Consider the following 27,534-nt stretch of genomic DNA (forward strand, 5'->3'; position numbering starts at 1 on the left):
AAGCAGGATTATTAATATTATTGCTTTGCAAAAAATCTTCTGCTAAACCCAACATGTATTGTTAAAGTATTGTAAACAGCTAATAATTGTTATTCAACCTTATACTGATACTAAGGGGCTCATTAGGATGACGGGCGGACAAAGTCGTGGAAAGGGACCGCCCACCATAAGGGCGGGGGTCCCGTGGGGGGAATTAGGATGCACCCGCCACAGTGGCAGGCGCATCCTACCTCCCGCTGCAATGGTAAAAATACATGTTGTACATTTCAAAGCACAACGTGACAGGCACTGCTCGGTGCCTGCCACTTTGTACTTTGAAATGCAGGGGAGTACCATAGGTACCCCCCATGCGCATGCCCCCCCCCCCCCGGAGTCCATGGGGGCCCGCAACTGGCCTCCAGAGCAGACTCTGCATGCCTTTCTGTGGCGGCAAAGGCATTCACAAATGCCCATAGTAATATGGCTGGCGGTGTCTGATAGACACCACCACCATATAAACCCTTTTCCGTGGCAGATGGTCTTTCCGTCCGCCGCGGACCCCCAGCCATGCTAATATGGTGGGGGGTCATTCTGGCACAGATGCGGGTGGATTGCCCCTGCCAGGCCGGCGTTGGCTACGGCCTGCCTGAAGGGGGTGATACGCCCGCCATCCTAATGGGCCCCTGAGGATCTACGGTTACAATAAATATTCATTATGAATATAGAGAAAAAAATAAAAGGATTGATACCATTGTGAGTCGTTCATTATTTGCTTGCCACATTTGTCACAACTTACGTGCACTGCGCTGTAGCACTTTTTTCCACCTTATGTGTTACTGGATGACTCTATACAGACTTTGATGATCTGCAGTGTGATGGACTGTGAGGCTGGCAGTTGCATAGTTTTTCATCTCTCAGAAGACTTGCTTAGCCTCTTGATGTTGATAAGTCCATAAGAACCATTGTGTTTCATGCTTTGATATGCATAGAGCTCTAGGTCGAAAATATGATTACAACATCTGTTTTACTTCCTGGTCCTCCCACTTGCTAAAGGTGTCGTTTATCAATTTGGTTCAGTATCCCAATAAAAATCCCCATTTGCATGTGAATACTATTTGTTATATGCTATGTCTGCTTACAGATACAAAAGATGCAGTGAAACAGCTTCCTTTATTTTTACAACCAATAGAAGGCTGGCCAATCTGCCTTCTTCGTTGACAGTTCTGCTTCTAATCTCTCAGGGCGTAGCTGTTAAAGATAACATCCAGAATCTGAGGTTTCTCCTTGAAACCACCATTCTGAATGAATGTCCAGGTAAACCAGGAAATGAAATATGGGGGCTAATTGCCTTCATCAGCACTTAGAGGATTGGAGGCTATATACTCAACAATTGAAGACTTGAAGACAAAGCTCTTACAGTATATTGGGATATAACATTTTTTTTTCAAATTGTGAGGACCGAGATTCCATGTATTGTTAGCTTATAAACCGTTAACTGAAATATTTGAGAGGAAAGGTTTAGATTTTGTGTCAAGTCACATTTGCAAATAGATTTTGGCATTGAAGGAGTTTCAGTTTGATGTAAAGGACATCCCAGGGGTCTCTAATAAAGCTTCAGACCAGTTTCTCGAGACTGGTTAAAGAAGGTAGTGAAACTGATATGGTTTATGATTGGTGGGTAGATGAAGAAATTAAAGTATGTAAGATCATTAATGGATGTGTTTTAGAACCAGAATGGATGGAGGAATTAAATAAGGATGTTATCCTTATCAGCGTTCGGGACAAACGTCTAGGAGTGGGAAAATGGGATTCTACCAGTGAAGCTGAGAAATCGTTCAGTAAAGTATATAATGAAAAGTATATATTGAACTGTCTGCGCATAATGGTTTAATCATGAAAGTCTCACTGTTAGTACCCTTTATGGCTTTAAGAAGTCGTTTGATTGATTTAGAACACTTTGGACATTTTGGGATGAGTAAAACTAAGGACAGACTATGATGTAGTTATTGGTGTCCAGAGATGGTTCTACAAATAGAAATGGTGATTAGAAATTGTCTTGAGTGTTGTCAGAGTGACAAGATAAGGAAGTTGAGGGCACCACCTATAATGTGCAGAGACCTAGAGAAGCCATGGACAGAAGTGGCTTTAGACATTTTGGGACTATTGCTGGTAGGATCCATACCTACTTATCTTTCAGTATTTATTCAGTATGTTTTCTTTGTGGCCAGAAGTAGCTGTGGTGAGAGAAATTACTACAACTTGTGTTATCAAGTTTTTGGAGAAAGTTTTCAGTAAAGAAAGTAATCATGGAACCATTTTGACTGATAAGGGATTTAAATTCACATCATGTGAAATGGAGGAATTTTTTATGGAAAGAAGGATAGGGCATAAGATGTGTTCACTCTACCATCCACAGACCAATGGTACGATTGAGAAATTCAAAAGAACGCTTGAAGTGGGCATTCAACTTTCAAGAGCATGTGGCAGAGATTGGAAAAAAGAGTTGTAGATAAGCATTGAGGCTTATAGATATACACAACCTACCTTTACTGAACAAAGCCAGTTTGAGTTATTTGGAAGGAGATTGCCCAATACTAAGGTGTGTCCTATTTGATTGAAAGAAAGGAGTGGTCACAATGAAAGTGACTGGGTAAAATACAATCATGGAATTGTTGATTACTCCCTTGAGAAAGAGTGCAACAAGCAAGTGCAAAGAAAAACTACATATGATATACACATGGTTTTGCTGATGAAATGAATGAAAATTGCACTTGGATAGCGCTAACTACCCGGAGGCCTCGCAGCGCTTGTGACTGATTGCTTAACGCGAACTCAGGGTAGTTCAGCAGGTTTTAACATACAGGTGCGTTTTCAGAGCTTTCCTGAAGGACATGTGGTTACTGTTTCCTCGAAGAGATAGAGGGAGGGTGTTCCAGAGTTTAGCCGCAGTGTGAGAGAAGGAGCGGCCTCCCCAGCGGGCTTTCCTGACTCTGATGGAGGTGGCCAGCTGGAGGGTGCAGGAACGAAGGGAGCGAGACGGGACATAAGGAGTAGCCAAGGGATGTAGGATTGCGGGACCTGTACGATGAAAGGCTTTATGTAGGATACACATGGCCTTGAATTGTACTCTTGCCACTACCGGGAGCCAGTGAAGCTCCTTTAGGGCATTTCTCGCTGACTGCCAGCGGGGGAGGTTATAGAGAAGGCGGGCCGCACTGTTTTGTGTGACTTGGAGCTTCTGGGTGACGAAAATCGGAGCTCCCATATAAAGAGCATTCCCGTAGTCCAGGCGGGAGAGTATAAGGGCCTGGACCAAGACCCTTCTTGCCTGGAATGGGAGCAGAGGGAGCACCTTCCGCAACATCCTCATAAGCCCAAAGCAGGTGGCGGCGGTCTTAGTAGCTTGGACCGAGAAATCCAGAGCTTTGTCGAGCCAGATCCCGAGGCTCTTTATTTGGGACTTAGGGACGGGGGGCGGGCCCAGACATGGTGGCCAGATGGATGCAAGGGCAGAGGGAGAAGGGTTGCCCAGTAAGATGATGTCTGTCTTCTCCCCATTGAGTTTCAGACAAGAAGATTGCATCCATCTAGCAACAGCCTCTAGACAGGGGCCTAAGGTGTGGGACGATCCCTCAGAGTGGTCTAAGGAGACCACCAGTTGGGTATCGTCCGCGTAGGTGACGATACGCACACCGAAGGGGTGGACTATCCTGTCTAGGGGTTCCATGTAAGCATTAAAAAGGGTGGGACTCAGGGAGGAGCCCTGGGGACCCCACACCTGAGTGGGTGCTTGGGAGACACCGTCTCACCCTCAAAGACCTGGAAGAAACGGTCAGCCAGGAAGGATGTCAGCCATTCCAGGGCCGCGCCCGACACGCCCATGCCCGCCAGTCGTTGTAATAGCGTGGCATGGTTGACCGTCTCGAACGCGGTGCTGAGATCTAGTAAAATAATGGCGACTTTACCACCCCGGTCCAACACGGCTCTCGCCTCTTCCATTACCGCTAAGAGGGCGGCTTCGGTCCCGTGCAGAGGGCGAAACCCTGTCTGAGAGGCTATTGGACTCCAAATAGTCCACCAAGGTGTTATTTACGTGCCTCTCAAGCAGTTTGCTCAACCATGGGAGTAAGGAGATGGGACAGTAGTTCGCCAAGTTGTTCTGGTCGAGATTGGGTTTCTTCAATAGGGCCCTCACCATCGCACACTTCCATGGAGGTGGTACGGATTTGAAGGTGATGGATGTATTGAGAACGTCCAATATGACCGGGCGAATGACGTTCATGACCTTAGTGAGGGTCTGAGGGGGTGCTGGGTCGTTGGGGGAGCCAGAGGAGATCTTGGGGATTAGTCTATCCAAGCCAGGGATGTCCAAGAGTGGAATTGTATCAAGCGTACAAGAAGAAAAGGGGTCAGAGGTTGTGGGCACGGGAGGTTCCGTATCGTTCTTAGCGTCCCTGAAAGAGGAATATATGGCCTGGATTTTTTGGGAAAAGAAGACGGCCAAGTCATTGCAGCGATTTTGGGCACCTTCAGCAGAGGGACGCTCCGCAGGGGGTGAGATAAGGGATTTAACAATTTTAAAGATTTCCTTTGGGGCATTCGCGGCCGCGTTGATTTTCCCTCCATAAAAAGAAGCTTGTGCCGCCTTTATCTCTTGTTTATAGAGCTTTATAGCAGCTCTGTACTCGGCCTTTCTGAGTTGGGAGTGGTCCTGCCTCCAGGCTCTCTTACGTTTACCGCAAGCTAATTTCATGATTCTGAGGGCGGGTGTATACCATGGGGTGGCTTTGGGTCTTATTATGGAGTTACAAGAGTGTTTGGGAAGGACCAGGTCAAGGGTGCTAGTGATCCAATTGTCGAAATTGTTGGTGGTCGTATTGGGGTTCATTACCTTCCTAGGTGTGTCTCTGGCGAGGGCGACTTCCCATGCAGGGAGGGGAAGTGAGGGCCACTTCCTTCCTCAATGCCTGGCGAGGTGGTGAGAGGAGGAAGGGGGGTTGGTGTGCCAAGTGAAAGGTATTAAAAAGTGGTCGGTCCAGGGTAATGGTAAAGGGGTCTCCACCATAAGATCATCTACATTACTGTAGATGTGGTCAAGAAGATGACCCCTATTGTGGGTTACATGAAAGCCCTTTTGGTATAGATCCTTGGCTTGTAGGTTGGAACGAAGATTATTGGCTGAAGTGTCGTGGGGATCGTCTAGATGTAAATTAAGATCCCCCAGCAAAGTAAAGTTAGGCGAGGACAACACGACACTTGCAGCAAGGTCTGTTATTTTAGTGATAAAATTGTTAAGGGTGCCAGGTGGACGATAGGCTAGGATGCCAGAAAAGGTGGTAGTGGGGGAGAATTCTAGCGAGAAGTGAAGACTCTCGCAGGTTGGTGAGGTGGTAGGGGTGATACGGAATTTATAGCTGTCTCGATATATAATGGCCAATCCACCACCTCTCCCGGTCTGGCGATCCAGTCTTTTAAGCGTGTACCCTTGGGGAGTGACCCATACAGTAGTCGGGTCGTTATCTGTCTGAAGCCACGTTTCTGTTAAAAAAAGAGCATCAGGGTTGAGCTCTTCAATCAATATACGCAGTTCGGTGTGATGTTTGGGTAAAGACCGACAATTGAGGAGAAACATTCTCCATTCCTGAAGAGGGGGCGAGTGACAGGTGCGTAGGGGGAGTGGGCTCCAGTTACAAGTTCTACAATGGTACTCGGTGTGAGATGGGAGGAACGAGTGACGACATGACAAATTAGTGAGAGGACGTAGGGCAAGAAGCGATGAGGAGCTATAAGAAAGTGGGAACCCTACCATGGTGATGATCCTGACTGCGAGCAAGCAGGAAGCGTCTGGACGCGGACTGGCGCAGACTGGCTTCTCTTTGGCGCCTCTTCGGCGCGTCTCCGGCGCTACCGCTGCGCGTCACCGCTGCGCGGGAAGAAGAGGGGCTATATAGAATAGGCGAAATGGGAGACTAGCGCATCAACCCTCCTAAGATGGCCGCCTAAAGTGATGTTAAAGAGACTGTAGGAGATGTGTTGTGGTAAAATCCTGTGTGCATTTTTGCTGTAATTCTAAATTCATCAAGCCTTCCAAAGTTACTAAGTTGTTTCGTAGTGCAGTGAAACTCGAAGATGAGCACATTTGGAATTTAAACTGTATTTCTGTGATTTATAAATAATTTGTTTTGCTTTGTGTGTGTGTGTGGTTTCTTATATGTTTTGGGGGGAAGATGTATGGTAATGGCTAGGCTTGCTTACTTGACCATTATGTTATTGGGTTCAGTATTCCTTGGTCTTGGAGTTCTGGACTTTTTGGTTCCGTCCAGAGGTGTCAGGGAACAACACCCGAAGACCCCGGAGTTCCACCTGTCTTGGTGCACAAATAAACAGAAACACGGGCTTCACGATGGTGGCGTCAAAGACCAAAGGTTTATTACTGCAGGGACACAGAAGTCACAGAAACTACGCATGGGCAGTGTCTAGGAGCCTGTTCAATTTGTACAAAGAGGGTTGCTCCTTATATACTAAAATTTGAGCTTGAGGCAAATTCTTTACATGTAATACATTCCCAGAACCTTTGTGTCCTAAACAATAAATATTTGGCGTTACACAGGAACTGTCGATAATATCTGATGCCAAACATTACGAAGAGGGGTTCCCACTAGTTCATCACAATCCCTTGTCAATATTGCATTCAAGAGCCGGACCGCCTCATCGTAAATTTCGTTACCTCCCCCTAATAAAGATTCAGAAAGAAAGGAACGGAGCCAGGTGTGGAAGATAGGAAAGTAGGATAAGGGATGTTTGTAGGTTGTAAATGGGCAAGGCTACCGGCTTCGGCCGCCTAATCGTGATCAGGTCGACGGACATGAGAACCAGTTTAGCAGGACTGGCCTCGGGCAGGGGAGGCAGCCTTTGTCGAGTCATGCAGCTACAGCGTGTTCTGGTCTAAGGAGCACGTGTCACTAGAGAGGTGAATCTCCGGCTAAGGCTACGTGTCCTTAATCGAAATGAAGTGATCAGAGGTTATTGCGTATGTGAGGGCAAGAAACACAAAATGGCTGCCATGATCTAAGATGGATGCCATGGGTGGATCAGAAATGTGTCTATTACAGGAGTACTCTTGCTTGTAGCGTAGCGAAAACACCAGGATATGCTAAATGGATCATTTGCGGTTCGCTGATACCAATATTATGTATTTCCGACAATATTGAAAACACGGGTTCAAATCGTCACGGAACCTCAGACCCTCCTTTTGCCCTTACATAGGCAATTACTCAGTCTATGTCAGAGTCTAATTCTATGCTCATCAGGTCAGTGACATGTTGTTGTATCATCATTCTTTCTCGCGCCTTTTCTCCAAACGCAGGTGGTTTTCTAAAACAGGTTGCAGCACAAAGACTACACAGAGCAGGACCACACTGGATAATCAGGCAGCATGAGAATAGGAATACTAAGATGACACCAATGACCATCAGAACCTTCCATCCCCACGCTGATATCAGAGTCCAAAACCACTCCATGAAGGACCAGTTTCCCTTGTCTACGTGAATAGAGTCGGAAATCTTGTGTAGCTTAGAGATCGCCTCATAGACTGTTGGAGCATTATTGGGAATAAAGACACAGCAGCTCGATTGGATCATTCTGCATACCCCACCTCGATCTGCAAGTATTACGTCTAGAACCATACGGTTCTGCAACGTCATGAGTCTATCCGCCTGAAGCTCAGCTGTCAAATTGCTAAGGGCACCAGCAGTTTCGGTGATAGTAGATTCAACTACCCGTGTTAGCTGACGTATGTTTCTACTATTGGCCATAGGCCCCCAGAACGGAAGGAAACCTTTGAAGAAGTCTCCAGCTTCCTGACCAGCGGTATCTTCCTTGCTGAAGACACCTCTTGCTACTCTGGTCTTGTGGTAGTCAGAAGAAGCAGTGTATGTCGGAGGCAACAGTCGAGCAATATAACATGAACCTGAAAAGTCAGCAGGCAACCATGTATACGCTCTGTCTTGACAGATGAAGTAGGTACCCCTAGCAGTAAGAAAAGCAGGGGAAGAGTTAGACGGAAACACGTAAGTCTCTACGCACTCACTCCTCCCTAGCTGAGCTCTCGGATTCCTCCCATTACCTTGCAAACAGACCTGACCTCGGTGAAGTACGACCCAGATTGGAGTTGAGCTTTTACGCTTGCTTTCTCCCAAACTAAGGCGATACTCTGAAGAATTCCAACTCAAATATACTCTTAATTCGTCTCTAGGGTAAGATGGAGTATTATTGACGTCCTTGATCATGTCAATAATTCCCTGGACTAAAGCTTTGTTGGCAGAGTTATATTTAGTGGAACGTGGTGGACGCGGAGGATAGGTTTCAAGGGCATAAGCAAAGATGGTTTGAAGGGCCTGAAATGATCCATTATTGCTGAAAGGCAAAACCAGATAGGGAATACCTTTATCCATAGTGTGGGGTATCAAGCCACACACCCAGCAGTCTGTAGTGTTAACTACCAGTTGGTGTTGGTGCAAGAGCTGTACAAAAGTGTTATTGATGAATTCTGAGCGTCGAGCTTGCTCATGTTCCGGAAACGAGTGAAAAGAGTGTATAGAAGAAACAGTAGAAGTAGCAGGATCAAGGGGAGGTACTGTAGTTACTGGCATAAAAATCAAACTCATACCAAAGACGATTCCACCCACCAACGTTATCAAAACAATCAAAAATGTAATGGCACATTGTATCAGAAAGCATTTGCTGTGAAAAATTCTGTAAAGTCTGTTTCTGCGAACATAAATCACATTTTCTCGTTGCAGCGCAGGAAGCTCCATCTTCTACAATCCGCTCGCGACCACTGATGATGTGTACGTAGATGAAAATGCCTCTATCAGCCCTGGGAGTTCCCAGAACCAACAGAAAGATCGACCTTGTGTCTGACCCCTGCAGATTCAACTAGGCACACAGCCACGACCCTACGGCTACCCAGACGGCAAGGCAATTTTTAAAACAAGAAAACAATAGCAAACTTCCTGGCTGAAGGCAAAAGTTCAATATTTCAAATATCACAATAGGCAGTTTCCTGCTTTATTTGTCCATATTACGAGATCGTAAGTTGTATCTCAGTTTTGCAGGAACTGTTTGATCGGCAAATAACGTATCATTAGTAGCTGTTGCAGTGTTCAGGTTCGCAGATGACAGAGTTTTTTCTGATGCAGAGGACAAATGTTCAGAGTTCAAAGGAGTCTTTTCAGGAGGAGAGTCAGAGTTCGGAGTGTCAGTTATCAATTCGGCATCGCTGAAAGGGATAAACTTGGGTGTTTGCTCGCATTCAGAGGCACCAATTCCCTTCTTCACCCAGTCGTCGTAAGGAAGTGGCAAAGGTACACGTTTGACATGAGTTGCGTGTATCCAGTGCTTACGTCCAGCCACACGAACAGCAGTTCTCGTCGCAAGCAGCACCTGGAAGGGGCCGACAAACTTGGGTTGAAGGTTCTTCATCCTCGCGAAATTTCGTACCACAACGTGGTCACCGGGTTTCAGCTGATGACCTGGACTCTCCGGAGGCTTTGGCAATGCATCGAAAACCTGTTGGTGAATAAGACTCAATTTAGCAGTCAAGTCGTAAAGGTAATCGATCAACATAGGATATTCCAGAGAACAGAACTCTTTCGGCCTAGGCACTCCCCAAACATTCGCAGGACGGCCAAAAACAATTTCGTATGGACTAAGCCCTACTCTAGAATGCACAGTTGCTCTTGTGGATAACAAAGCCAGGGGTAGTGCGTCTGGCCAGGATAAACCCGTGGATGCCTGTATTTTAGCAAGTTTTAGTTTGAGGGTGCCATTATAACCCTCAACTAAACCAGCAGACTGGGGATGGTTTGCACTGTGAAATTTCTGTCTAATGCCCAAACCGGCACACACACTCTGCATAACTTTCCCTATAAACTCACTTCCGTTATCTGACCATACAATCCGTGGCATTCCATACCTAGGGAAATATTCTTTGAGAAGAATTTTGGCAGTTGATAGGGCAGTATTGTCCTTTAGTGGATATGCTTCGATCCATCTGGAGAAAGCACAGACTACCACCAGGACATATTTTAAATTATTACACCGATCCATGTGTATGAAATCTAGTTGAATTACCTCAAAGGGGCAGGATGGAGGAGCGAAGTGACCAGCAGGAGTTGGGGTTCCCTTGCCAGGATTATGCATCAGGCATACCATACAATTTTTCACCACTCTCTCTGCACATTTACTAATCCCATCATTCTTCCAAACTGAGGCCAACATCTTACAAATTCCTTTAGAACTTATATGCGCTACTCCATGCGCCATTGTCACCACTGCAAGCACATAGGCATCAGGCAACATCCAACGCTGTTGTTCCGACAAATCAATCCAACACCCACTCGAATCTAACTTGCCCGTACTTTCTCTCCATGCACGTTTTTCCTCCTCAGTCGCTTCTTTCTGAATCTCTTTCACACTTTCCACTGTATCCTCACACATCCCAGACTCAGAAATCCATCTTGCAGACGTAGCAACATACATTCTACTCATCATATCTCTAGCTGTCTGTTTAGCGGTTTCATCAGCAAACGCATTCCCACGACCAACATCATCCGTGATTGCTTTATGAGCACTGCATTTCACAATTGCAACTTCAGTCGGCAAGGTTAGAGATTCCAACAGGTCGTTAACTAGCTGACCATGTTGAATCTTAGTCCCATGGGACGTAATGAAACCTCTTTCTTTCCACAAACGGCCAAAACTATGGGCCACGCCAAACGCGTACTGACTATCTGTGAACACATTCACTCTCTTTCCCTTAGCTAAAACACACGCTCTTGTTAGAGCTATTAATTCTGCAGCTTGGGCAGAATTCTGACTCACTCTTGCAGTCTCCACAATCGTCCTTAAAGTCGTTACTGCATAGGCAGCAGTCACATCACCATTCTCCAATTTAAAACATGACCCATCAACATACAACGTGCCATCTGGATCTAACAATGGAGTGTCTTTTAACTCAATTCGTCCTTTTGTCTCTTCCTCAGTTCTAAAACAGCAATCATGGGGCTCGGAATCACTCGACTCTTGATTAGCCGGCAACAATGTTGCTGGATTCAATACATTGCATCTTTTGATCTGAATATGACTTGCTAGCAGTGTCAGCTCGTAGCCAGATAATCTTGCACTGGTAAGGTGTTGTGTCTTGGTTCGGTTCATGAGTGTATCCACAGCATGAGGAACCATAACCACTAGCATGTTATTCATCACCAAACCAGCAGATTGTCGAATGGAAGCCGCAGCTGCCGCTGTAGCTCTCAAACAACTAGGTAACGCTCTAGCTACCGGATCCAATGTTGATGAAAAATACGCACAAGGGCGTTGTTTGTCACCAAATTTCTGTGTCAGAACACTCAACGCGCAACCTTCTCTCTCGTGAACATAGAGCGTGAATGGCTTGCTGTAATCGGGTGTACCCAATACAGGAGCTGAACACAATGCTTTTCGTAACTCAGAAAAACTCTCTTGACTTTCATCAGACCATGGCACCGGACTCGGAACATTTTTCCCAGTCAAAGCTACCAATGGTTTTGCTAAAAGAGATAAAATTTGGGATCCACTGCCTACAGTACGAGGTAATACCTAAAAAGGCACGTACTTCTCTCTGCGTGCGGGGAACACTCATTTGCGTAATTGCTTTTATTCTCTCTGGGGTCAACTTCCTTCCCTCCTTTGACAAGAGATGACCTAGGTAGGTCACTTCTTGGCAGCAGTATTGCATTTTCGAAGGTGATACCTTGTGATTCAAATTGGACAAATGATGTAATAACGAAATCGTAGCTGCTTTGCAAGTTTCCTTGTCATCGGCAGCCACTAGCAGATCGTCTACGTACTGTACTAGGGCAGAACCTTGAGGAAGTACAAAAGAATCTAACTGACTTTTTAATGCCTGACTGTAAATGGACGGACTCTCACAATAGCCCTGTGGAGCGCGTTTAAATCTGAAGCTTCGACCTCCTAGACAGAAGCCGAAAATATCTCTGCTTTCTTCGGCTATGGGAATGCTGAAAAAGGCATTTTTCAAGTCAATGACTGAAAACCATGTGGCTGTAGCAGGAATCAATGTTAACAAGGCAGTAATGTCTGGAACCACAGGAAACTGCGGGACCACAATCTTATTAACCTCTCTGAGATCAATGACAAACCTATATACTGGAGGCTTTGTCGGGTCAGTACGTTTCAAAATCGGTAATACAGGACTGTTACAGACATTTCCTCTAGTTTCTTCAACCACACCTTTCTTAATCAAATCTTGCACAATCAGTAAAAGTGCACGTTCACCTTCACTAGATATTTTATACTGAGGAATTCGTGGAAATTTTACATTTGCTTTTAAAGTGACTACATATGGTGGTATTTCCAAAAGGCCTACATCATTAGGACCAGTCGCCCAAAGAGAATCAGGGAGAGAACGCAGCTCTGGTGGCAGTGCATCCATTGACAAGTACATCGGGGAGGTGATTCTTTTACCCAACGTAAGCTGTACTCCTTCCGGAGAACAGTACAATGTCGCATATAGGCGTTTTAACAAGTCTAAACCAAGCAGATTTTCATTACAACCTGTCGTCAAAATCAAGGGTGCTTTCAATTGACACGGTCCAACAGAAATAGACAAAGGACCAGATATGGGGTTGTAAACAGGGGCGCCTGAAAAACCTACAGAAACATTTGTTAAGCCGAACAAAGGTGCGCCAGGGAGTTTCGCATGAATGATAGAACTTTTTGCGGCACCAGTATCCAACAGAAACGGTTCGACTACACCTGATGTTGCTACTGTGACATAAGGCCCACTCTGATCCACTGGAACTGATACTACTCCCTCTCTCTGTCCATGGCTGTCCTAGTACCCATTTTGCTGAAATCCCTCATCTACTTCACAATAGTCTTCAACATGATACTGTTGAGATCTATTTTGCTGGGCAGACTGTCCATTTCGTTGATCAAAGTGATTGGAAGGGCGATCATTCGTCTGTGGAGGCATAGCACCTCGTCCTCGACCTCTAGAATTCTGCACAAAACCACCACGACCTCTCTGAGCTGCTGCTGCATTATTTTGCGCTAAAACTGGACACTCATTTTTATAATGACCCTCTTTCTTACAATACGCACACTGATTCCACTGATATTGAGGTCTCGGTGAACTATAATCTGTCCTTTGATACGACCCTTGCTGCGTATTAGTCTGATTCATGCGAGGCGGATACGCCTGTTGCAAAAGGACTTTAGTCTTTAAATCTTTCGTTTTCTTGTCTGATTTCTCTTTCTCCTCTTTGTCCCTATTTTCATAATACTGTGCGGTTGCAAGTATTTGTGCAGTTGTAGAAACAGCCCACGCACTCTCAGAATCCTTTAATTTATTGCATAGCTCAGGTAACAAATTATGTACGAATTTATCGACAAACAATCTCTGTCCTCCTTCTGTACTCATATCCTGACCACTATGATCTACAAAAGTCTCTTCGAACCTCGTGAAGAAGTCGGAGACACTTTCGTCTTTCTTCTGCCTGCATGCGGCCAACTTGTCCCAATTAACGCGCAATGCTGGCATCAAAGTCTTCATTAAGTCGATTATTCTACCTGGAAGATTAGCAATTAGAGGTTCGGGTTTGGAACCACCTATTTGCTGACCATCTGCGGCAATGATAGCTGCCCAATCACCACCTAGGGCAACTGGATGATTCTCTTTACGTATCTTAGCCCAAATTGGTTGCGGAACTACATTACCAAATAACATGTCAATGTCCGCCAGATTCATTACACAAGCCTCAACTGTTTGCGCTAATTCCTTATAGTATCCGGCAGGATTCTTACGCGGATCTGGCAAGGCCTGTTTCACTGCTAACACTTCGGCTCGCTTCCACGGAATGTGTATCCACACTCTCTGGAATTGCGCCGGAGCGGCTACAATACCATTAATGGCATCAGCTTGCACAGCTTCGCGCCAAATTGGAGGAACCTCCCTCATTGGATATTGGCGAGTCTGCTTCATACTACTTTTCTCTAAATCTCTCGGTGAACGAAGTGATGGATCATTCCTATAACTTAAAATCAGTTCCATCGCTTCTTTTATATTTGGACCTACTATCATTCCTGCAGCAAACTCTTTCTGAACCTTAATTAAGTCTTCTAAATTCGATTCAGAGTCATCTTCTTCTAATTCCTCACGTAAAAGAGAGCACATCTCATCGAAAACATATCGTTGCGTTGGTTCATTCCACTGCATAAATGTATCTAGTACATCTCTCGTACTATATCTCCTACTCTTCGAAATCCATCTGAGAGCCGTGGAATCTAATATTCCCCGTTCCTCAGTACTTGGGAGCTGACTACGTCTTTGTACAGAGTCAGAAGTAGGAGTCTTAATTAAAGTTTTATAAAAAGGAGACAGAATGTTAGAAACAGAATCAGTGATTCTTCGACGAACAGAAAGCGGAGTTAACATACTGGCAGATGCAGAAAACACAGTAGCAGTTGGAACAGATAGCGGGACAGTAGGAGTATCGAGGAAGATAGCTTGTGGAATAGTAGGTGTAAGCGATACAGGTATAGGTAGAGAAGTCGGCAACCCAGGAAGAGGAGGTGCCGTAGGAACATTCACATTAACCACAGGAGGTACAGGAGCTTGATTCTGAGGGGCAGGAGCAGGAATACCAGGTTGTCCAGCAACCGGCAATTGAACATTTGCTACAGGTGGAACCGTAACACCTTGTGCATACGGTGGAGGTGACTGTAACAGATAAGACAACAGAGGATCGTTTTCGGGGTCCTCCAGTATCTTAGCCGTTTTCGATGGCAAGGCAGGATAGCACTTGTCGATCGCTAAATTATGCTCTCTAATGGCCACCTCTACGGCCTTCTCAGACTCGTTGACTTGCAGCTGCTTAACAGCTTGTTCTAAAGTTAACTCTTGCTCTTTCTGTTCTTTCTTCAACCTTTTAATCTCTCTTTGTTTGGATTCTTTTCGCCAGTAAGGGAAAGAATCAAACATTGCCGGCCGGGCTTTCTTCCTAAACAATTTCGCTTCTAAATTGTCAAGGATTTCGGGTTCAAAGCTACCATGCAGTGGCCAACTAAGGACACCGTCCTTTTCCGTATAGCGGACCCACACCTCATTATAAGATATAGGACCCACACCATGCTTACAGTAAAGATCATATAAGGGAGTCCCAATCGGAGGAACCAGACATGAGTCCTCCAATCGTGAATCACTGTTGCAACCAAAACAAGACAACATACAATTTCTCCGACTTACCATTTTGCAATCCGGAACACAGAACAAACAAAACAAGAAACAGATATGTGCACCTGAACCAAAAACTTAGGCCTACCAAAAAGCGAACTGATGTATCGATACCCAAACTAAACCAAATAGATTATCGTACCCAGAACAACCAGTGATAATCTTACAAAACCAAACCAAACCAAGAACTAAAAAGGATTTTAGCAACCCTCACGAAATAACCAGCTAGCAACCACTAAATACTTAACTGAGGCACTGAAGACGTCACCAAGGAGAAACCCGTCACGTTTCGCCGTACTAAGGACTGCACCTCGGGTCCAAGACAGGGCGACGGTCAAGGCAACGGCCCACTGCAGCCGTCCTGAACGGGAACCCTCGTGGAAGAGAACTTCGGGCCACTTTTGCGATATGCCGGGATCGATGAAGTGGGGCGCCTCCCTCAGGAATCTTCACACGAAGCTTCTCGAACTCTTCAGGCTTTTGGACCGGTACCGAATGACGTCGCCCCACGTTGGGCACCAATTGGAGTTCTGGACTTTTTGGTTCCGTCCAGAGGTGTCAGGGAACAACACCCGAAGACCCCGGAGTTCCACCTGTCTTGGTGCACAAATAAACAGAAACACGGGCTTCTCGATGGTGGCGTCAAAGACCAAAGGTTTATTACTGCAGGGACACAGAAGTCACAGAAACTACGCATGGGCAGTGTCTAGGAGCCTGTTCAATTTGTACAAAGAGGGTTGCTCCTTATATACTAAAATTTGAGCTTGAGGCAAATTCTTTACATGTAATACATTCCCAGAACCTTTGTGTCCTAAACAATAAATATTTGGCGTTACACAGGAACTGTCGATAATATCTGATGCCAAACATTACGAAGAGGGGTTCCCACTAGTTCATCACAATCCCTTGTCAATATTGCATTCAAGAGCCGGACCGCCTCATCGTAAATTTCGTTACCTCCCCCTAATGAAGATTCAGAAAGAAAGGAACGGAGCCAGGTGTGGAAGATAGGAAAGTAGGATAAGGGATGTTTGTAGGTTGTAAATGAGCAAGGCTACCGGCTTCGGCCGCCTAATCGTGATCAGGTCGACGGACATGAGAACCAGTTTAGCAGGACTGGCCTCGGGCAGGGGAGGCAGCCTTTGTCGAGTCATGCAGCTACAGCGTGTTCTGGTCTAAGGAGCACGTGTCACTAGAGAGGTGAATCTCCGGCTAAGGCTACGTGTCCTTAATCGAAATGAAGTGATCAGAGGTTATTGCGTATGTGAGGGCAAGAAACACAAAATGGCTGCCATGATCTAAGATGGATGCCATGGGTGGATCAGAAATGTGTCTATTACAGGAGTACTCTTGCTTGTAGCGTAGCGAAAACACCAGGATATGCTAAATGGATCATTTGCGGTTCGCTGATACCAATATTATGTATTTCCGACAATATTGAAAACACGGGTTAAAATCGTCACGGAACCTCAGTCTATGAACATTTCTTGGACTTAAACTGGCTGTGGCTGAAGCCGTCTGGAGTTAGAAGTCCGTTTCTCGAGGAATTCTGTTCTTTTATCTTAGCAGTGAGGCTGGATGTTACCTGATAAGATAGTGGTAAGGTTTGAGTTTCAATGTCCATCAGATATCTAACGACAATTTGTGGATGGTAAATCCTAATAGACAAAGGCAGTGGGGTAGTGTTAATCTTATTGTGGAGTGTGTGTACCGCTTTTTGACTATGGATACTTTTGGAGAGATAGCTTTCTGAGAGAAGTAGAATATTCTTGATGTTCCTAATAGCGTTTGCCATGTCTGTAGCTATCCTATCATTCCCATAGACGCTGTCAAGTGGCCGAATGGATTGATTCCGTTTTACTGCCTTCGATTGACTCAGGTTTTGTTGGATTCACTTTTAACTTTGGGGATAATTTTGTCTACCTGTGAAGGAATCCTTTTGACAGATTGGAACTCTGCGCACCGCACACACACACACATGCAGTGACACCTCACTCCTACCAACTCTGTATACCATGGAGAGCTACAGAGCCCTCTTTCTCAACAACTGATCTGTGAGAGAATCCTTCCCCTCCCGCTGCTACACTCATGGTGTTCCCAGTCCTTCTCACATCACACCTGTCCTGAGGAAGACCCCGATAGTAAGGTTCAACATACTTCCGAATATAGGGGTCGAAACGTCAACTTTACTGCATCTGCCATTACCGTATCCACAGTGATAAATAAACTGTGATTTCATATGCTATATGGCAAATATGTGTATAGGATGTGGACTTTGACTATCTGGTATATGACTAATATATACCAAAACTGTTTGTGATATCTTTGTCACCGTCACCAAACTCTCTCTCCCATCACTTACTATCTAACACCCCTTCCCCCTGGGCACCACCCATATGAGCTTGTTACTTTGTTAGGTTTTTCTTAAGACTGTTCATAAAAATGCATTTCCAATGTGATTAAATAACATTGGTCGAACATTATTGTTTCCTCTCTCATACTGTTGAAAGCACATTTTCATGATTTATGTTTAAAAATAAAATAAAAAAATCTCCCCTCCATGTGAAAGCCAGTAATACACTGGGACCACTTTAATATATACCGTCTAGTACCCAGGTCCCAGTGATTCCAGGTTTACCCTTGAGTTGTAACTATCCTATCAGTCTAGGCATTGAACATTTCTAATTCCCCTCTTGAGGGAGGAGAGAGATGATTCTTTTGAAACGCGACTGTGGCCTGTGGAATGGTATGCTGGATGGTTCAACTTCAGAATGCTTGTGGACACATTCAGTTCCTTCTGTAGTTTGTTCTTTGATCTGAGGTTCAAGCTGTCTGTTATTATCAGTCTTGATATTTAACCTCTCGGGGTCCTAATTGATGGGTGCTGTGTCTAAGGGATTGACTATTTATGTGGTTGTGAAGGTAATTGCCACTGATGTGTGCAGATTGCTTCGCTTGGTAGAAGTTAACTGGTTTGCTTCTACGAATTCAATGGTAACTGCTTTGGGTATGTCTACTTTTGGATTGTTGGCTATAAGGTGTGTCTTACTACTGTATCTTGTACTGGGGGATCTAGGGTGCTGGTTCTCCTGATCTGTCCCGCTATCCATCTTAGCCGCTCCCCTCAGTGGAGTATGTGTGATGATGTCAGCGGTGTTGCCTTGTTGGTTCCAGTATTCAATTATTCATTTGACAGAATTATATTTTTACTGGTGAGGATTGTCATTCCTAATTATTAATGTGCTTATAAAAAACATATTCTGGGAATGCTGGTCTTCCTAAGTATTTAATTAATTATTTAAATAATTTTTTAATGTGGTATTGCTGGTCTTTCCTTATTATTTAATTAATTATTTATATAATTATTTACACTGGTTCACTTAGCAATCTTCATAAAACGGGAGACCAAAGAACACTCATCTTTAATTCCTGGATCGCTTAATGATTGTCCTTTTTCATTTACGTTGGTAAAGGTCCTCTTTCTGCGATTGTTGTGAGGGGGAGCTACTTCCGACCTCCGTTGCTGGGTGATAGTATTTTTATGGTGTTGCAAGTCCTATTTTGGTTTCTAGAGATTTTTTACCCCTTCTCCCTAGTCCTCTTTCCGTGATTGTTGTGGAAGGGGTTAGCTTAGTACTCAGCCATTTTGCTGTTACCGAATAGATAAGGTGAAGATCAGATCGCAACAAAATGTCAGGATCTAGTGGCAGTATATAGAGGTAGAGATTAGTCTAGGGCAGCTCATATCGCTCAATGCCTATCCTCCCTGATGGCTAGGTTGCCCTTCACCACCACGGGTAGTCTCAGACTCCCAGATTTCTCCAGAATGTGCCTCTTTTGCTGCCTCCTATTCAGTAGTGAGAGAGCCGGAGGTTCCCTCTCTTCAGTAAGCCAAACACACTTGACTCCATAGTCAGCTGCACCATAGACCCACTGTATGTCCTGCAGTTGTCCCCTGGCTGGACGCTCCTCCCCACTTTACCCAGCGGCGCTCACCTCAGTGTTACCCGCTCCTAGTCACTGCCCTCACGCCTGATTTACTGGAAGCCTCGCCGGGCTCCGGTTCGCCTCCCAGGAGCGTGCATGCCCTCCACCCTGATTGTATCAGGAGCGGCTGTTGCTGCAACTGTGCTTGGCACCTTCTCCTCTGGTGCAGCGCCACTTCACTCCAGACGTAGCATGAGCGGCTGTCGTTGCTCCAGAGACAGGTTCCTTTTCTTTGTTGCGCGGCAGGCTAAGAGATGGTCTGTCAAGGCACTCTCCACTCTCAAATGCTGGGGTTACCGGGGGTGACAAACCACAATCTCTTCACGCCTGGATGTAGCAGGAACGGCTGTCGCTACTCCCGAGACTGGCTCCTTTTCCTCGTTGCGTGGTGGGCTAGGGGGTGACCAGTCAATCCCCTCTCTCGAATGCTGGACTGGCTAGGGGGTGGCCAGTCAATCCCCTCTCTCGATGTTGGAGAAGATGGGGCAGGGGACACAAACCAGCCTCTTTTCACACCTGGATGGCGGCCCAGAAGTGTGAAAGGTTCGATCCGGTTATGGACTCGACCCAAAACCTGTGCTGCACTCCCCCAAATCCTCTACAAGAGCGCACCTCGTCTTCAGCTTGCCTCCTCTGGACAGGCAGCGACGACCCTGTCAGATCCAAGGACTGCTGAGGTGTTTAAATCGGTGAGTCCTTTGGACTGTAATATCTCCCATTCCTGTATCTGCTGGTAAGTTGTTTGTGAAGAGTGAGTGCGCATGCTTCGAAAGGTGTGCACAGGCTTAGCAGGGATTTGCGCTAAAAAGCTATCCCCAGCCCCAAAATACAATTGGAATTACAGGTCTTTATAAGTTTCATGCGTATGATGCTATCGTGATTTCTATATTCAGGTCTCTTGAAACACTAATTACAAACTTTAATTTTCAATACAACAGGTAGCTCTCCAGCTCAGCTGATACTAAGTACTTGAACTTTAACCATAGTCTCTTTTCCTTTTTGCTTGTCAATATGTCCTATGCACTTTAAGCCCAACAGCATTAAGCCAAGTCTGTACCTGTGGTAAGCACTACATATGTCAACCTCTGTAAGTTCTAGCCCCAGTACACAAGATCCCTCTTTACATCTTGATCTGTGGTTTGCCTTTAACCCTTTTTACTATAGACCCTAAGAATTTGCTTATGACTCACTGTGAATAACAGGAACATTATACGTTTGTTCTGCTGCTGTTCCTGCAACTGTCTCTCTAAGGCCTCTCGAGATTTGTATATATACTTTATATAGCTTTTAATTCGCCAGGTTTTTACATTGGATTTTATGTAAAAAGGGGCACATTTACAACAAAATGGCTGCACCAAATTTGGCAGTGCTGCGCCATTTCCAAAAATGCAGGGATTCACCATAATTACAAGGATAGAACTTACCTCTGTGTTTAATTTATAATCAAATATATTCATATTTGTAAAGCACAAACATATCATCCCCTTAAGGAATTCAACGTGCAGGGGGCTGCCGGTAAGATTAAATGAGCTATTGGCCAGAGTCACATGATGCTGGGCAGAGCTGCCACCTGTCCCGGGGACCGAACTGGGAACCCCGCGCTCTGGAGTCAGCCATACCTCTCCCCAAGTGTTTCCCCAAGCACTTGTGCTACAAATAGCTGCCTAGCACCAATACAGACACCCTTGTGGCATAGTGCAAGGGTTCCTGCATTGCAGGGACGATTGTTTATGTGCATAAAGGTATTCCTTCCTGCCATAAACAATCAATAATGGCATACTTCTATGTGTGCCTCAAGACATAGAATAAGCAAAAATGAGGCGATATAAAAGTATTTCTCCTCGTTGTGCCAATCTAACTCCTGTTTTTTCATGACATTAGTTTTTGGCGCTGCCTCAGATTCACACATCCTTGTAAATCTGGGGCAGCGTCAAAAAGTAACGGGTGTTGTGGTGGAATGTCCATAGCAACACCCATTGCACGCCCCTTTCACGCTGAAAACTGTGTGAAAGGGTACACTATTTATAAAGCAGCTTTAAGCCACAAAAAGTGGCTTTTTGGCACTTTGTAAATATGAAGCAGGGCATTGCGCCACTGGAACGTCAGTAAACGTGACGTTCCAGTGGTGCAATCCCCTTGTAAATATGCCCCAAAGTTGTGTTGAAATTGATGAGAATCTCAATGCATGTCACTTGAGTGCACACATTTCAACTTGTTTTATTATGTTTCTGTGTTCTATGTATTGTCTTGTGTAAATGTACTTGAAGGAATCAGAAATTGCTGTGTAAGTGCTGACCAGGGATGCATCTTTTGATAGTTAATGCCCCATTATTATTTTTTCAGGCACCAGAGAATCCAATCCCAGTTTGAAGACACCAACCCCAGAAAAAAGCAGAAACAATTTGGAAGTGTCCTAGAAGTTCCACAATTGTTATTGGAGTTGAAAGAGCTTCTATTATTGAAATGGTCTGTTGCTGCAAACAGCGAGTACAACGTGCAGCGGTGGAGATCCATGTCCAGTGAATTGGATAACACCTTAGAAATGAACTCTGAGCCATTAACAGTTTTATCCTTTGTGCACATAGTAGACAGGCTACTGCAACACATTGTGACAAACATTTCCCAGTAAATGCAAATACAACAACACTATCTGAGGGACCAACCTGGTGATTCATTGTCAAAAATTGTTCTGTAAAACAAATGTAACAGGGCAACACAAAATTCACATAGTGAATAATAACCTACTAGAGACCTTAAATGTAATGAATAAGATGATGAATGGATTTTTTTTATGTTCGTCATGTAAAAGACATCGTTACAACGATGTGACAGTCAAGAAACCATATCAATGTGGTGAATGTGACAAATTTTTCTTGAGAAAAGGTAATTTGTCACAGCATCATAAATCCCACAGCGGAGAACCACTGTTAATGTACTGAATGTGACTAAGCTTTCATGCAAAAGGGGACATCTATCTGGTCAGTAACAGAGACGTCCCACCAACAAGAGGTCAAATGAATGTGACATGGCTTACAAAACAAATTAACATATAATCCTAGATCTGAGAAGTCTCACTACTGAGAGATCAGAGTAGTGTACTGAATGTTACAAGGCTCTTGTGCAAAAGGTTAATTTGTTATCAGACTTTCCTCACTGGGCAGAAACCATATAAGCATAATGTGTGAAGGCTCTCACTAGAAAGGGTCAGCCGATGATGATTCATTAGAGAACTCGCCCTTGTGAGAAACTGTGCAGATGCTTTGACTGTGACAAGGCTTGCATTTGAGCACAGTTGATGGTAGTTCAGTGAAATCACACTTGACAGAAACGGGATACGTTCTCAATTTATCAAAGTATTCATTATAAATGGAGCGCTAAGAATCCCAGGCAAGCCATAGTGGTGTGGATTCGACATAAATATTCTCAATGTGACAAGACTTACAGTCTAAAGTGGCAGCTATCACTATACTAAAACGGGGAGACACCTTATCTGTATACTAAGTGTGAAAAGCTTTCATTGAAGAAAAACAACTGATGGACGATCAAAGAAATTATAATGGCAAGAAACCTTATAAATGTTATGAATTTGACAAAAACTATATTGCAAAGGGCTCTCTGAAGAAGCACCATGAAACCCATACACGAGTAATACCATATAAATGTAATGGGTGTGATCAGATGTTCATTAAAAAGGGTAATCTGAGAAGGCATCAGAAAAATGAAGCCTGCAGTAAACCATTTAAATGTCCTCTGTGTGACCTGGTTTTCAAGCAAATGTCCCGGCTATCACGACATCAGAAAGTCCACACCAGCAAGAAACTGTTTAAATGTACAGAATGTGATCGTTCTTTCCTTAGAAAAGACAATCTACAGAGACACCAGGCATGCCACACAGGACTAAGGCCTTATAAGTGTATTGAATGTGACAAGACGTTTATTGAAAAAGCAGCTCTGTTAATACATCAACGAACCCACAATGGGGAAAAGCCCTATAAATGCTCTGAGTGCAGCAAAGCTTTCTCTCATAAGGGTCACTTGTCAGTACATTTGAGAATTCACACTGGTGTGAAACCACATAAATGTACTGAATGTGACTTGGCTTTCAGTACAAGGGGGCTGCTAATTGTACATCAGAGAAATCACACCTATGAGAAACCATATAAATGTGCAGAATGTGGCAAAGCTTTCAGGCAAAGGAGTCATCTATCAACACACCACAAATGTCACACAGGGGAGACTCCCTATCCATGTTGTGAATGTGAAAAGGCTTTCATTAGTAAGATAGCCCTTATGCTACATCAGAGACTGCACACTGGTGAGAAACCATATAAATGTGCTGAATGCAACAAGGCTTTCATTCGAAAGCAACAGCTAATGTTACACCATAGAGAGCACGCTGGCTACAAACCGTATAAGTGCACGGAATGTGACATGGCTTACGTAACAAATTCACGCTTGATCGTACATCAGAGAATGCACACAGGTGAGAAACCGTATCAGTGCTATGAATGTCAGAAAGCTTTCAGGGTCCATGGAGAGCTGTCGCTACATCAGAGATGCCACACAGGCTTTAGACCATATAAATGTTCTGAATGTGACAAGGCTTTTATCAAAAAGAGTACTCTAACTGTGCACCAGCGATACCACACTGGTGAGAAACCATACAAATGTTCTGAGTGTGACAAAGCGTTTGAACAAGTGGGTCATCTGTCACGGCATCAGAAGTGCCATACAGGAGAGAAACCCCATAAATGTACTGAATGTTATATGGCTTTCATTACAAAGGCACAGTTGTTGTTACATCGAAGAACGCACATCGGTGAGAAACGATACAAATGCTCTGAATGTGACAAAGCTTACTTTTCAAATGGCTCTCTAAAGAGACATCAAGCAGATCATGCTAAGGCCACATAAATCTACTGAGTGTGATAGGCCTTTCAAGAAATAGAGCCGGCTAATGCTGCAACATAGAAACCATATTGATGAGATGTCTTAAAGGCACCCACAGGGGACAACTTACAGATTCATAAGGAATTACAAAGAGTACTGTCATTAAATCTTTTTTAAAAGCTACATGTTATCTAATCATGACCTTACTTTGAAATATTTGTTCTTGCAAAGACATGTATGCAATAAAAAAAAGAACTTGGAGTCTTTAACTCCGTGTGAGAAATCAGTATTAAAATGATTCTAATTTGGAGACCATAATTTTGAGATGGGCAATCTCTTTACCATAAAGTAATGTTGATTTTATAAAGCAACTGTAAACAGTAAACCATTATCCACAGTTACTAGAATAGAATGTGGGCTTGCAAATGGGCAAAACAATTACTTGACTGGGTGGGAGGTGATCACAAGTAAATTTATGATTAAACAAGTAAGTAGAAAGAGTTACAGGACATGAATACTAATGGAGAAGAACTCTGTGATTGAATGTGAGAAACTCTAGGCTCTGAGTAAGTATCATATCCTGAACAGTGGGTTTGACACAAATCTACATGTCAGTTAGATGTACAAAGCAATTACCATATGCAAATAGGCTAAGGCCTATTTATACCCAAAGCACCTATTCCATGAACAGGACAAGCCAAAGACTTCATTGACAATAACTGTGTAAATGTAAATGTATTGGCATTTATATAGCGCACTACTTACCCGTAGGGTCCCAAGGCGCTTCGACCGCTGCGAAACCCTTCCTGGCTTCCCTGAGAGATGGTCCCTTAATGGGTATCTCCAGGGTGAGACCAGGCATCCCCGGCGGTCTGGTGGGGCCGTTAGTGAAGATGAGGCAAGCTAATTCCCAGAGTTGCCGAGTGTGATCGCTGATCAGAGTGGGCACCGAGGCGAGAGAATTATCGAGTCCGCTGACCCTGGTCCAGAAACCTGCCGCGCCGGGAATCGAACCCTGATCCCGGGCCGTCCTCTGCTCTCGGGTCTGCCGCCTCTAACCAGTGAGCCACACTACTTAACTGCAACCGCATATCCATTAGCATGGACATATAAAGAAGTTCAAATCAATCAATCGGGATTTATACAGTGCAGCAAATCAGTAGTGAGGGTTTCATGATGCTGGAGTTGCTAGCTACTTCACGGAGAAAGCATTGAAAAATTAGGCAAAAGCAATAGACAGCACCCAGAAAAATGGTGGAAAAGGACGGAGAAAGCAGTAAAAAACAAAGCAAAAGCAGGAGAGCACTCAGAAAAGCAGAGAAGACAAGGTCTTCATTGACAATAACTGCAACTGCATATCCATTATCATAGACCTATACAGAGGTCCAAATGTATTATGGTGTTACTGGGATTATAGTAGACTTCGTGTTAGGTCATGGGTACTCACAAACATTTGTTCTGGGGCAAAAAAACACATCCTGGGGTATGGCCACGCTGGTGGGGCTGGCAGCAGGGGAGGAGACATTCACCAAAAGAAATAAATTACTTACCTGTAACCGCAGTTATCCAGTATTGGTATTATTCATAGATTCACATGCTGGAATCATTCCCCGTCGAAGTGGGAGTCCCAGTGTACTAAAAATAAAGCAGTATGAAAAGTTTCCATAGGCTTTCATAGCATTAGGCCTTGAATTTAATAGCTTATCTGCCTCCTTTAAAAAAAAGAACACACGTTAGATACAACCAATCAGTTATTAGCACCCTGTGGAACCTTCCCAAGAGAGGCTGTATCCCTCAGATTTTCCAGCGCAAGTGTGAATAGGTAATGCCGAAGTATAAGGGGAGCCTCTCAACAGAGGAGGTTGGGTGGAATGTAAATTGTTGTGTCTTGTAAAGCGCACTGCTACCCGGAGGCCTCGTAGCGCTATAGACCGCTGGGGAACCCGTCCTGGCTTTCCCTGTGAGATAGTCCCTCCTGGGGGTCTCCAAGGTGAAACCAGGCATCCCCGGCGTTTGTGTGGGGCCGTTGTGGAGATGAGGCAAGCTAATGCCCAGAGTTGTGACTCTATGAAAGATACCAATACTGGATAACTGCAGTTACAGGTAAGTAACTTATTTAATTATCCATTATTGGGGTATTGTTGTATATCGTTTTAGATTCCGAATGGATTTTCCTGATTCATGCCCTTATATAGGTACAATTTGTGTTGTCCTTATATAGGCATAGAAATCAAGCCCTTATTTAGGCGGAGCCCATGCAGCCCAAATACAGGCATGGCTCTTCCATCCGTTCACCAAACGTCACAACGATTTCTTGGAAAACCAGCTTAAGCCGTTAGGGACTTCCCCTTGCTTGAATATTGATTTCTCCGAGAACTCAGTTAGTTTTACAATGAACAACTATTCCTCAGGGGTTCATTCATGATGTTCATATACCCGACTTTACGTCAAAGATGGCATTCCTAAACACCTTCAAGGTATAAATATACCTTCACTTGCTTTTGCAAACTACGGTGGTTCGGAGCAGTTCGACTATCTACTTGCCCGATCGCAGCTCGGTACAGCAAGTGCCGAAGGAAGCTGACTCTCCAGCTGACGCACTGATCAGGAAGCTGCCCTACTTTGCTGAGAAATCCAGCTACAGTGTTTCTGACTCCCCTTGCGGGGCGTTGGGAAATCGAGCCCCGAGACTGAGAGACCAGACCTTCGTTCTAAGGTATGGAGCTGATAAGAACCTAGAGAAACCTTTGGTAGATTCTTGGCAAAACTAAACCTATGCAAAAGACAATACTTCTTCCCACGTACTAGACTTAGGTTGGGTACGTTAGGGTAGGCGTATTTTAGAAGCACCAGTTGAGTATTTTAGCCTGTGTATTTATGTATGTATTTTTATATGGCTTAGAAACCATCCAATGCTCTTACAGTATTATTTTATAATACTGTTCTCGCTGTACGCATTATACTTTGCAGTCTGCCTAACGATTGTAGCAGTTCACTTCTCTTGCATGAGAAAGAAGACTGTTCAATAAACCTTTTATTGCAAACACCCATCTTTTTTATTTCTCTGCAACTCTGTAGAAACGAAGCATGCATGATTGACTGAGTGAAATACTTATCTATTGTTTCCGCAACTCTGAGAGATATATTCCTATTCTTGGGAAACAAAGTTGTCATGTTTATGCAGTTGTCAGAAACTAATCCCTTCTTGTGAATTCGATAAAGTTTCTAGTGACCTCTGAGCTAGCTGGCACTCACTATTAAGATTAGTAAATTCGATAGAGACCTAGTTGACCTCAGTCCTACGTCAAATCTATAGGATATATTATTCCAATGCGCAGAGCCTATTGGCAATATAGGAACTACACTACATGGCGCTCAAT

At 44.4% G+C, this 27,534-nt stretch overlaps 1 protein-coding gene across 3 annotated transcripts in view; it reads left to right on the forward strand.

Moving 5' to 3' along the window:
• The window catches only part of LOC147689514 (uncharacterized), a 175,726-nt gene extending 148,524 nt beyond the window's left edge, over window positions 1-27,202 (forward strand). For all 3 annotated transcript variants that reach the window (XM_086936902.1, XM_086936901.1, XM_086936903.1), the window contains one exon: window positions 21,608-27,202. In XM_086936902.1, coding sequence (XP_086793028.1) covers window positions 22,799-24,178 — 1,380 coding nt within the window. In that variant the 5' untranslated portion in view covers window positions 21,608-22,798 and the 3' untranslated portion in view covers window positions 24,179-27,202. The remainder of the gene's footprint in view (window positions 1-21,607) is intronic.
• The last annotated feature ends 332 nt before the right edge of the window (window positions 27,203-27,534 follow it).

The sequence above is a fragment of the Lissotriton vulgaris genome, chromosome 9, assembly GCF_964263255.1.
Source record: "Lissotriton vulgaris chromosome 9, aLisVul1.2, whole genome shotgun sequence".
Lineage (NCBI taxonomy): Eukaryota > Metazoa > Chordata > Amphibia > Caudata > Salamandridae > Lissotriton > Lissotriton vulgaris.